The sequence below is a fragment of the Trachinotus anak genome, unplaced genomic scaffold (assembly GCF_046630095.1).
Source record: "Trachinotus anak isolate AG129_WGS33_773 ecotype Australia unplaced genomic scaffold, CSIRO_AGI_Tana_v1 ptg000005l, whole genome shotgun sequence".
NCBI lineage: Eukaryota > Metazoa > Chordata > Actinopteri > Carangiformes > Carangidae > Trachinotus > Trachinotus anak.
This window is the reverse complement of record NW_027273856.1, coordinates 7875654-7887882: the sequence shown is the minus strand read 5'-3', so window position 1 is coordinate 7887882 and position 12229 is coordinate 7875654. Positions and strand designations below refer to the sequence as shown.

Here is a 12229-nt window from a genome sequence, read left to right as displayed (position 1 = left end):
TATTGTTAATTTACTCATGTGTCATAGATCAGTTATGAGACCAATGAGAACTTCTGGGTTGCCAGGTTGTGGAAAATCCTCCTCCACTGATCTGATAGAAAACAGCTGCAGAACATCTGGACCAACTTCATGTAAAGTTTATTTGTCATATGCAGGTATAAACAAAGTTGACGGTACAATGTAATGTGTTGGACAAGAATCCAGTCAACTCAGCAATAAAAAAAGCATAATATGAATTAGAAATAATAGTACAAATAAATAAATAAATAATAATAATAGCAGAAATAGTGAAAATATAATTATAGTATGTGTATATCTCAAATAAATATAAGTAATTGTGCATAAAGTGACAAGTGTTATATAAAATGAATATTGCATTGCAGCAGACACAGTCACAGATATGTCATGAGAGACAGTTCAGGGTTCTGATGGTTTAATCTATAAACTGATTATTGACTGATCTATAAAGATTTAGTAAAGGTTTTATTAACGTTTAATAACAGTTTATAAACCCTTTATAAAGTGTTGTTTATTCTCAGGTGTTCACCTTGTTCTCACTGTGACCCCACAGTAAAGAAAAACAGGAAATAAGAAAATAAAAGTTGGTTCAGTGTAAACAGGCAGAGGCGGGGTAAGGACAGGATCAGTGTCTGAGAGCAGCTTCTGACACGTCTCCTTTAAGGCGCAGAGGAGGTTACATTTAGTTTCACATTTAATTTCACATCCTGTGAGAGGAAGTGAACAGAGCAGGGAGACTGAACCACATCTGCATCCAGCTGTGAGGCTGCAGCTGGAAGTGTCAGGTCACTGACTGCATGTCCCGTTAGACAGTGAAACTCCCATCCTCCTCATCCTCCTCATCCTCCCCGTCCTCTTCGTCCTCCATCTGTGGCGGGCTGTAAGTGGGCGGAGCTACAGAGGGAGGAAGAGATGCGAGAGAGTCAGGAGGAAGAACAACAACCAGAAGAGAGGAAACCACAGTCTGTCAGAGACACACACACACACACACACACACAGTCCCAGTCTTAACACACCAGACACACACTGAGGGCGGGTGCTGGATCAAACCCAGCTCCACTTCATCCTCATCCTCATACCAGAGGAAGCCGTCCTCCCCGCCCCCACTGACCCGGGGAGTCAACAGTCTTCTGACTGATGGAGAAACAGGCCGGAGCTGCCGGAGCTGCCGGGGCGGCGGACGGAGCAGCGCCCAACAGAAAGGCTTGGAGTTCGGTGACCTGCGGACCAGCGGCCGGTGAGACTGTGGAGAGGTGAGCAGGAGGGAAGTGAAACTTTGACGTCTAACATCATTTATTATGTTATTCTAATGTCTCGTTATTATTATTATTATCCTGAATGAGGAGGATAATGTCTCTGTCGACACAGTTTATTTATTTAAGTTTTGAAACGGGACTTTTCCAGTAATCAAAGACTAAATCAGCAGATTTTTAGCTGGAGTTTGGTTGACGGAACAGTTCAGGAGCTAAGTGTTATCTACATCTGTACACCGCAGAAGAAGGAGGAGGACGGGAGAGGCTAACATACAGCCTGAGGAAACGGCGGTTTACCGGAGGCTAACAGGCACCTAGCATTAGCGGCTAGCATTAGCGGCTAATGGTAACAGTTCAGTATAACAGGCCTGATTTAGCAGCGACAGCTAACGCAGCTCACTGTGATGAACTGTGGGCGATGCTAATGTTTACAGATGTGCTTCACAGATGTTTCTGTCCAACAGCTGTCAGTTTACCCACCCGCGGTTTTCAAAGTAACTGAGATTTTATTAAAAAAAGCAGTGTCAGTGAAATCATCTGATGCAAACTGACACCTGGAGACTCACCTGGACCTGAACCCGGGTCCGGATCAACTCATGTTAGTAATTTGATGAAACTCAGATTTATTCAAGAACATTATGTAACATCATGTATCAATAATATATCAGATTAAATATTAATGGTAAAGTGCTGCAGGTGTTTCCACTCAATCAGCCTTTCATCAGGACAGTACAGGGGTGCACAGGTGTGTGCAGATGTGCTGGATTGACACTTCCTGTCTCTCCAACTGCACCTGTGATGGCAGAATAACTGTGACGTTCAGATTAGCTACATCAGTTTCCAGTCAGGCTCACAAACTCTGACAGTGATCGCAGTGGGATTTGGGTGGAGCACCAATAACAGACATTACAGTTGAGATGACTGTAAAACAGTGTGAGTGTGTGTCTGTGAACATCAGCTGTGTGTGTGTCTGTTCAGTCCCACAGGTTCTCATGTGGAGTGGTGTAAACAGCTGATCGCAGCCACCATCTCCAGTCAGATCTCAGGATCAGTGCCACCTGACATCGTGAACAGGGAGAACAAGGTACCTGACACACACACACACACACACACACACACACACAAGCACACTCACACACACACACTCACTGTGTTCACAGTGTTTCTCATCAGTGTGTTTTGTAACTGTCAGGCTGGGAGACGACCAGATTTCATGGTAAGACAGAAACAGCAGTGTTTGTGTGTGTGTGTGTGTGTGCACATGTGCTGTATATGTGTCAGTGTGTGGGCAGAGCTTTGTGTGTCACGTGTGTGTCACAGCTGTGGTTGTGTAGATGAGCTGCTGTACAGTGTCTCTCTGCCTCTGTCTGTCAGCAGCTGCTCAGCCCAGTGTTCAGCACTCTGACAGACAGTTCACCTGAGAGCAGACACCTGGGGTCAGATATACAAAACACCTTAGGTTAAGATTTTACTTAAAGTCCAAGGTAAGATTTCCTTTAAAAAATGCACTAAAAACCTTATGCCCTCTCCTTAAGGTTTGCTTAAAATGTTCACTTTATTTAAGGTTTTCTCCTTATCTTAGTCTTATACTTAAGGATTCACTTAAAGTCAGTTAGGGTGCTGCACAGAAGACCTTAGTGACCAAACAAAGGGAAAAAAACTGTCAGTGCTGTAAATGTCTTAATGTTTTTCCTTAACTAAGCAAACCTTTTAAGAGATTCAGTGCAACAACCATAAGTAACTCCCTCAGCTAAGAAGAAATTCAAACTTAAGTAGAAAACCTAAGGTGTTTTGAGCTGCTGTTCCCAGGTGTTGAGGGATGAGAGGTAACCATGGTGACTGCAGTGTGAAGCTTCGTCACCTCAGGACATGGGAGGAGCTGTCAGCTGATCAGTGTTCAGTCTCACAGCTCTGTTACCTGACTGTCCACACACTGTCTCAGTCTCTGATGACAGCTGGTCATCCTCAGGTGTGTGGGTTACGAACAGGTACACCGTCTGTGGACTGACTCCCACAGTAGTGACAGGTAAATCTCCTCTCACCTGCTCTGTATCAGGGCGGAGTCAGGACCCAGGTCAGAGTCTGGAGGACCAATCACACACAGCTTTGCGTTGCCTGTGTTCATGCTTCTGCAGCTCTCAGCTGTGTTCACTCAGTCCACTTCTCTGTGTGGGTCTGCTGCAGGCTCTTGTGTGTTTGCTCCTGCACCTGTCACAGGTAGAGACTGCTCACTCTGTACTGTCTGATGTCATCAGTTCATGATGAGGTGGAGTAACACGTGAACTGGGTGTGTTTAACCTGCAGGTGTCCAAGAGGCTGAACCCCAGGGTAAGAGTCTGTGTGTGATCATACAACAACACATGAGGGGGGGGGTTGTAAATGTGATAATGATGATGATGATGATGATGATGATGATGATGATGAGGATGATGATGATGATGAGGATGACCTGCAGTAACCTCTCCATCATCAGGTCAAACTTGATCTGCCAGAGATGGTTTATTAGTGAAGACGCTTCACTCTGTCATGTCTCTGACCTCCAGTGTTCAGAGTGGAGACTCTCTTTAATGTACATGTGTCCTCTCTACACTGTATATACACTGATACTGATGAGGTCATGTCAGCTGACTGCTCAGTCCAGCTCTGATTGGTTCATATTTATTGTGTTTTGTTGGGGAAGTTTCTGCTTCTGGATTCAGTGAATTAAAACCTGAGCAGTCAAAGGAAGTCCAGTATTATCCTGAACCAGTCCTGAACCAGTCCTGAATCAGTTCCTGCTCAGTCCTGAACCAGTGTTCAGTGTCAGGGAGGAGGAGCAGCACTGTACTGGGAGTGTGGAGCATCACCAGTAAAGATACTGTGTGATGACTTCAGGTAGCGAGGGAACAGGTAATGATGATGTCTGTCACCTGGACTCTGGACTCTGACTCAGAGTCCAGCTCTCCGGGATGAGGATGAGTTTCCTTCATCCAGAACAATGTCTGCTGTGTAACGTCTCTTCCTCTCTCTCTTTTCTCTCACTTTCTCAATGCTGGCTCGACCCTGCAGCAGGATTTACATGATGAAGGTCTTTGTTACCATGGAGATAGTGATTCTGAGCATCCTTCCACTGCTTCGGCAAGTCGCTCACTGTCTGTCCTTCCTCCTGTTTTCTCCCTCCTCACCCTCCTCACCCTCCTCACCCTCATCACCCTGTCCTGGCCTGGTCTGCATGCTTCCCCCTGCTCCTCCTCCTCCTCTTTCTCTTCTTGTTTGTCCTCCTCCTCCTCTTCCTCCTTCTCCTCCTCTTCCTCCTCCTCCTCCTCCTCTACCTCTGTCCTGTGATGTTACAGCGGTGAATATTAAATCACTGCAGTTTATTCATTTCTTTGATTCTGTTGTTCTGATCTGCTGAGTTTTCTCTCTGTAAGACGTTTTATTATCAATCATAAATTAATTGATTTTATATAGATCTGAAGATACTGCACAGTCTCACTAACATATGAAATTATTCCTTTGATATTTATATTATAAATATCCAGATGAGTGTTTCTCTCCCTCCATTTAAACCCTCGTTGACACAGACAGTCACTGTTGTCCTCTCTGCTCCATATTTAACGTAGCTCTTGATGTTTGATGTGACATATTAACCATGACAACGTGGACAGAAGTATTGGGATGCTCCAGCTGATGTTCTGACTCAGACTCTCTGTGAATCTTAATGAGACCTCTGGTCAGCTGGTGCTTTGACTGAGCTCTCCCAGTTCTCCCAGTTTGATGGTCTCCTTCTCCCAGCTGAGCTCCAGCTGTTTCCACAGATGAGCAGCTGGATGAAGACCAGGAGCTGGGTTCACAGAGACACTTCAGACTGGTCTGTAGTGGTCTGTAGTATCGGTCCACAAAGATAAAGACTGACTCATTTTAACACAGAAACATCAGACACCAGGATAGCTCAGGCTTAACACCTGTGTTACCATGGTAACAATCAATGACCCCATGGTAACAATCAATGACACACATTAATGTCTGTCTAAAGTAAAACATCCTCCAAACTGTTGAATTCCTCCCAAACTCTTTCTGCTCAGGTAAACACAGCTCGGTCGGCCATTTTTTGATTTTGAAAAAGTAATTTACCCAGAATTCATTGTACCATAGTCTGGCTTAAGATGGTCAAGAAGTGAACTGCTTTATGCAGCAAATGAATTCACACCTGAGTCAGAGAGAAACCAGCTCAGGACTCAGAGAGAAACCAGCTCCTGGACTCAGAGAGAAACAAACTCATAGAGAAACCGGCTCCTGGAGCTGATCCTCTGATTAATAGTGAAGTTAATAACAACCACAGTTCCTCTTTATCACTGTGACATAGTGATGTCATCATGAGTTTGAACACAACATTATTCTGTTCTCATCAACAGTTGGTTTATGTCCCTGTCGTGTCTCCAGTGTTTGTGTGTGTGTGTGTGTGTGTGTGTGTTAACACAGTGTTACATCCACAGTGTTGCATTCACTGACCTGAAGGACAGAGTTCATGTTTGATCATCATCAGTCACTTTGTTTTATATCTGAACACAACAGTGTACAGAGGAGACCACAGTGATACTGCTCAACTAGTTTAATCTGTTTAATCAGTTTCATTAGTTTCATTAGTTTATTCAGTCGTGCTGGTCAACAGTGTGTGATGACCACCCTGTCAGACACATGTTCAGTAATACTTTGTTAGCGCTGCTGGTCTACGTTGTGGTCCACTAACTGGTCTGTGGTCTGTGCAGAACCTTCCAGCTCTGAGATACGGGGCTCAGGTCAGGATGTCCCAGAACCAGGTTCCTCTGCTGCCAGGAGAGACCATCCAGACCACAGGTAACCTCTGACCGTCTGAGTCTGAGTCCAGGTTATGATGTCACAGCATCAGATGTTCCTCATTTAAAATGTGTGTGTGTGTGTGTGTGTGTGTGTGTGTGTGTGTGTGCGCGTGCGTGCGCGCAGTCAAAGATGTGATGTACATCTGTCCGTTCAGTGGTCTGGTTAATGGGACTCTGACCATCACAGACTACAAGCTCTACTTCAGCAGCGTGGAGAGGGTACAGCTCACCTCACTTCCTCTTTACCCTCTTACTGATTTGATTGATGATTGATCTGTGATGATTGACATCTCGTCACATGTGCAGCAGCTGGCAGCGTGCTCCTGTGTGTTACAGTCAGTGTGTGTTGTGCAGGAGTCTCCGTTCGTCCTGGATGTGAACCTGGGCGTCATCAGCAGACTGGAGACCATCAGTGTCTCCACACAGGGAGAGAACACCAAGGGCCTGGAGCTGGTCTGCAAGGTGATCCTCATCACACTGTCACTGAGACAGGTTATTGAGAAGTGTGTTTCCTCTGGGTCATGTGGTGTTGTCCTCTCTGCATCAGGACCTGAGGAGTCCCAGGTTCGCCTACAAGACAGAGGACAGCCATCCAGATGTGGTGGAGGCGCTGGCCAAACACGCCTTCCCGCTCTCCCACAGCCTGGTCAGTGTCACTCGGTCTTCTTTTGTACTGGATGAGTATGATGTTGGCTTTTAATTTGAAGAGACTGGTCAGTGTGTGTAGGGTGGGGCTTCATTTCCAGCCTCCAGGAGTGGGGGGGGGGGCGTTCAGACCTTGATGCAGAGCTGCAGGAGTCATGGGACAGAGATGAGAGGTGGAGATCCTGCGGGAGGTGAAGGGAAAGGTACATGACAGTGTTAACGATGGATAGGTGGTAATTATCAGCAGACGGATTTAATAATATCTGATCACAGAGGACCCCCCCCCCCCCCCCCCCCCCCCCCCCCCCACACACACACACACACACACACACACACACTGCACTGTAGTCATCATCCAAACTGACTGTCTGCTAACTGCTAGTTCAGCAAACTGTCACTGGTACCAGTTTTGCCAGGACTCTGGTTGTAGCTCACAGCTAACTCACTGACTCCATAACAACACTGTACTTCCTGTTTATAAACCCTAAAGCATCATGGGAACAGTAGTTCTTCTAGCACTGTTATCAACTACAACATCATGTTGACTTTTTGTGTAGTGATGAATAAAGAAGCATCAGTCAGAAAACAACAAACAGTACAGGACCAGGAGGTCACCTGACTGTGGTGGGAGGCTGGTGAGGGATCATATCATGAACTAACATCACCTGAAGGTAACACACTTCCTGTGTCGTCCTCTGGCAGCCGCTGTTCGCCTTCCTGTACAAGGAGCAGTTTCCTGTGGACGGCTGGAAGGTGTACGACCCAACTGCAGAGTACAGACGCCAGGTGACCACACATCTGACACCTGACAGAGCTGAATATACCTCTACTTTAACTATAAATCATGGGACTGCATTGATCCACTGACCTATTATTGACTGACTCATCTGACACAGTGAGTTGTTCACCTGTCACCTGTCTCATGTCTCCTTGTGGACTGATGTGGTTTTCCAGGGCCTCCCTAACGAGAGCTGGACCATCAGTAAGATCAACAGCAGCTACGAGCTGTGTGACACCTACCCCTCGGTGCTGGTCATCCCCACCAACATCACAGACGAAGACATCAGACGAGTGGCTGTGTTCAGAGCCAAGCACCGCATCCCGGTCAGTCTGAGAGCCGCATCCAATCAGAGGCCCACGTGGGTCTGTGAGGGGTTCTCCTGGTCCTGATCTTGTGCTGCTCTTCCTGCAGGTCTTGTCCTGGATCCACCCTGAGTCTCAGGCCACCATTGTGCGCTGCAGCCAGCCGTTAGTGGGACCTTCAGATCGCCGCAGCAAAGAGGACGAGCGCTTCCTCCAGATCATCATGGACGCCAACGCTCAGTCCCACAAGCTCACCATCTTCGACGCCCGGCAGGGCAGCGTGGCCGTCACCAACAAGGTACGACAAAGACGGGTCGTTGTTGTTGTTTGTTTCCCTCCCTCCTCACCTTCATCAACACTGTTCTCCTCCTCCTCACTCAGGCCAAGGATGGAGGGTTCGAGAGTGAGAGTTTCTACCCCAACGTGGAGCTGAACTTCCTGGAGATCCCCAACATCCATGTGATGAGGGAGTCACTGAGGAAGATGAAGGACGTGGTTTATCCCACCATAGATGAAGCTCACTGGCACTCTGCCATTGACCAGACTCACTGGCTGGAGTACATCCGGGTAAACCTCACACACACACACACACACACACACACACACACACACACACAGTATGTTTGTGTAGCCTGTGCTGACTGTGTGTGTGTAGCTGCTGTTAGCAGGAGCAGCTAAGGTCGCTGATAAGCTGGAGTCGGGGAAGACGTCAGTGGTGGTTCATTGCAGCGACGGCTGGGACAGAACCGCTCAGCTCACCTCTCTGGCCATGTTGATGCTGGACAGCTACTACCGCACACTCAGAGGCTTCCAGGTCTCACACACACACACACACACACACACACACACACACACACACAGCATCAACCACACACTGCATCTGTGCACTGCTCTAATCTGTGTGTGTGTGTGTGTGTGTCTGCAGGTTCTGGTGGAGAAGGAGTGGATCAGTTTTGGACACAAGTTTGCTGCAGTGAGTTCTGATCACACTCATCATATACACAACAAACGGTTACTACTGTAACAACAGAGCAGCCGGTTGTTTTTTTTGTTTCAAACCAGAAATGACAAAATAGAAAAAAAAAAAAGAAAAAAAAAACCAAACAAACATAATGTATAAAAACTGTTTTTCAGTTTTTGCTCACAATTAAAAAGCAAAAAACATCAACATCAATGAAGAAAGGTAGTCAGGTGACATGGAAGTAAAGGTAAATATTTCAAAATAAAAGCAAAGAGGATAGAATGGCCATTCTGGAAAGTGTGAAACTATGCAGGCACAGACAGATGAAGGTCTGAGTAACATTGGATCGATAAAGATCTATTTTTGCTTAGCATTAGCACATGAAAGATACTTTGTCAAAAGTGTATGTGTGGGCGGGTGTTTTTGGTTTCAAAGGAAAAAAATAGAAATACCATGGTTGTTTTGTTTTTTCATTTTTGGTTTAAAAAGAACAACCAAACTGCCTGAACGTGCACAGACCTCAGTGATCACAGCTTTATTGAGCCTCAGTATTGACACCACAGCTGTCGTCTCACTGGTTTAATGTCAAACATCAGACACAGTTTCACTGAGTTTTCACTGAGTTTTTACTGACACAGACACAAACATGTCGTCCAAATGTCACTGATGTAGAAGCGCTTTGTTCTGGCTCTGTTACAACAATTTCCCCGTTTGATGGTGAAACATCGAAATTCACAACGTGGCCACAGGCAGGCCATCCAATGAAAATTCAGGTGGGGGTGCAGGAGGCTTTGTATAGGTGTTGGTGTTTCATGTGCCCAGTAAATTTCATACATGTAGCTGAAACACAGGGCTCACACCAGTCACATGACACCAGAGGAAGACGACACAGGAGGAAGAGTAGTACTGACCTCAGGTGTTCTGTCTCTGTTGCAGCGTGTTGGTCACGGTGATGAGAACCATGCTAACTCAGAGCGCTCCCCCCTCTTCGTCCAGTTCATCGACTGTGTTTGGCAGATGACTCGGCAGGTCAGATCCTCTTCATCATCATCATCATCATCATCATCAGCCTGCAGAAATAATAACCCAACACCATAAACATGTGCTGAACCTGCTCAGCCAATCATGTTGATAACCACTCCTCCTCCTCCTGACTACAGTTCCCAGCAGCCTTTGAGTTCAATGAGCTGTTCCTGATCACCGTGCTGGACCACCTGTACAGCTGCCTGTTTGGAACGTTCCTGTACAACAGTGAAGAGGAGCGGGCCGCCAAGGTACATACCACTCTAACTAACATGGGGGGGTCTGAGGATCCAGGTCATTACACTCCTCTGTTTACGTGGGTGGGGGGTCTTAGGATCCAGGTCATACCATTCCTCTGTGAATATGGGCAGGTCTGAGGATCCAGGTCCTAGTAACCCTCCTCTCTCTGTGCAGGAGGTGCAGACCCAGACCGTGTCCCTGTGGTCCTACATCAACAGGTAAGATGGCCACCTGATTGACAGGAGTCAGTGGAGTGATTGACAGCTGTGACTCTGACTGTTACATGTTGCCCCCTCCCCACCCCCCCACCCCACCAACAGCCAGCCTGAGGACTTCACCAACCCCTTCTACGTGGACTATGAGCACCACGTTCTGTATCCACTGGTCTCCTCCAGACACCTGGAGCTGTGGACCAGCTACTACGCCCGCTGGAACCCCCGCATGAGACCACAGGTACGCAGCCTCTGGAAGACGGTGGAATTATATGAACTTTTATGACTTAATGTTCTAGTTCACCGTTCACTGTCCTGAATCACTCCAACATGAAGCAGGACGAGAGGAGCTCGACCAAATAAATAAAGTCTAATATGCTGATGATGCTGATGATGATGATGATGATGATGCTGATGTTTCAGGTTCCGGTGCACCAGACCCTGAAGGAGCTGCTCATCCTGAGAGCAGAGCTGCAGAGGAGGGTGGAGGAACTGCAGAAGGAGACCACCTCCCACTCCCTGTCCTCCTCCTCTGAACACTCCCCCTCCCCCACACACACCACAGGAACTCCACTCCACACTGCCGTCTGACACACACACACACATGCACACAGAGTTAAATTCATGTTTTATGTCAATAATAAATAACAATGTTTACACTGAAGGATTCTTACATTTATATTAACATTGTTACAGGTTTATAAAGTTTTTTTTTTTTTAAACAGTATTTAAAGAAAATTAAAAACCAGCCATCAGTGAACCACCTCCCTCTGATTATTTATATTATTTAAATGTTTCACCTGGTTCAGAGCAGCCAGGTAAAGCTGCACTGGAGGAACACCTGAGTCTGAACACTGACCTCAGCTCAGTGAAGAAATGTCTCAGGGTCGTTACTGATCGATTCATTATTGTCTGTAGTTTTTAAATAAAATCTTCTCCATGACCTGAACCAACACGGTTTTAAAATCTTCTACTCTGATTCATATTTAACATGTTTTTATAAAAACTCGTCTAAAGCTCGTCTACTCTGACTTCCTGGTTGAGACACCTGGATCAGGCCTTGGCCCCGCCCACCACCTGCTGGCTCCAGGTGTCCAGGTGAAAGAGCAGAGAGGATGAAGATGGTTAGAGGAGGAAACATCAGAGAGACTCAGCCACATGTTGGAACCTCAGTCAGACCCAGACTAAGATGAGGAGTCTGTTGAGACCAGAATCAGAGACCAGCAGACGGATCAGAACAGTTAGCATAGTTAGCATCTTTTATTTGTTTATGTTGTTTGTTAGCTTGTAACCAGCAGTGGCTGACACACTGTTACTGGTTGTGCTAATGCTAACTCTGGCTCTCTGTGCTGACAAAGTTTCAGGTGTATTTAGCCCCGCCCCCCATCCCCACAAGGTGACAGGATTGGTTCCTTAGGTTCTATGACGTATGAATCCCTGGCTGTCTGAATCTGTTTTTATGAGACTGTCATTGGTTCACTGCAGTTCAAGGTGGAAACAGTCAGTCATGGTGCTGACTGATTATTTCACTCATCATGTGTCTTTATTATAGAAAAACATCATGTGGACGTTAACGAGGTGAAACACCTGATCCTCTTTAGAGGCTCTTTAACATGTTTACAGCCTCAGTGTGTAGTTCAAACAGCCTCTGTAAAGACTCTGTGATCCCTCATCTGTTTCCCTCCTGTCACATGGAGCTCGCCCTCTCTCTCTCTCTCTCCCTCTCTCTTCCTAGTCACTGCCTTAATGCACATTTCCTTTATTTACTTTTTTGTTTACGTGAATGATCCTCAGTTTTGAGGTTTGTTTCTGTCACTGTCACCAACTCACTGTTTTATAATAAACCAGTCACTCACCTGTCACTCAGCTGTCACTCAGCTGTCAGTCTGGTGTTTCCTGTAAATAATGTTTGTAATTAAACTCATGTTGCAGTGAACTCAGATGGATCAGACTCAG

General features: G+C 46.4%; 1 protein-coding gene across 8 annotated transcripts; it reads left to right on the top strand.

The window, feature by feature from the left end:
* Positions 1-420: 420 nt before the first annotated feature.
* mtmr1a (myotubularin related protein 1a) lies at positions 421-12219 on the top strand. Of its 8 annotated transcripts, none has more exons than XM_071478136.1 (20): positions 421-1271; positions 2250-2355; positions 2464-2487; positions 3576-3599; positions 4323-4388; positions 6020-6107; positions 6234-6328; positions 6464-6571; positions 6657-6755; positions 7457-7540; positions 7709-7858; positions 7947-8135; positions 8219-8404; positions 8493-8651; positions 8763-8810; positions 9735-9827; positions 9959-10072; positions 10236-10279; positions 10382-10514; positions 10697-12219. In XM_071478136.1, the coding sequence occupies exons 1-20, from the start codon at positions 1156-1158 to the stop codon at positions 10862-10864; spliced, it is 2094 nt and encodes a 697-aa protein (XP_071334237.1). In that variant the 5' UTR covers positions 421-1155; the 3' UTR covers positions 10865-12219. The 8 variants fall into 8 exon arrangements, with proteins under 8 accessions (XP_071334237.1, XP_071334236.1, XP_071334238.1 ...); XM_071478135.1 differs by having other exon boundaries at positions 4320-4388; XM_071478137.1 differs by lacking the exon at positions 3576-3599 and having other exon boundaries at positions 422-1271; positions 4320-4388.
* Positions 12220-12229: the final 10 nt, after the last annotated feature.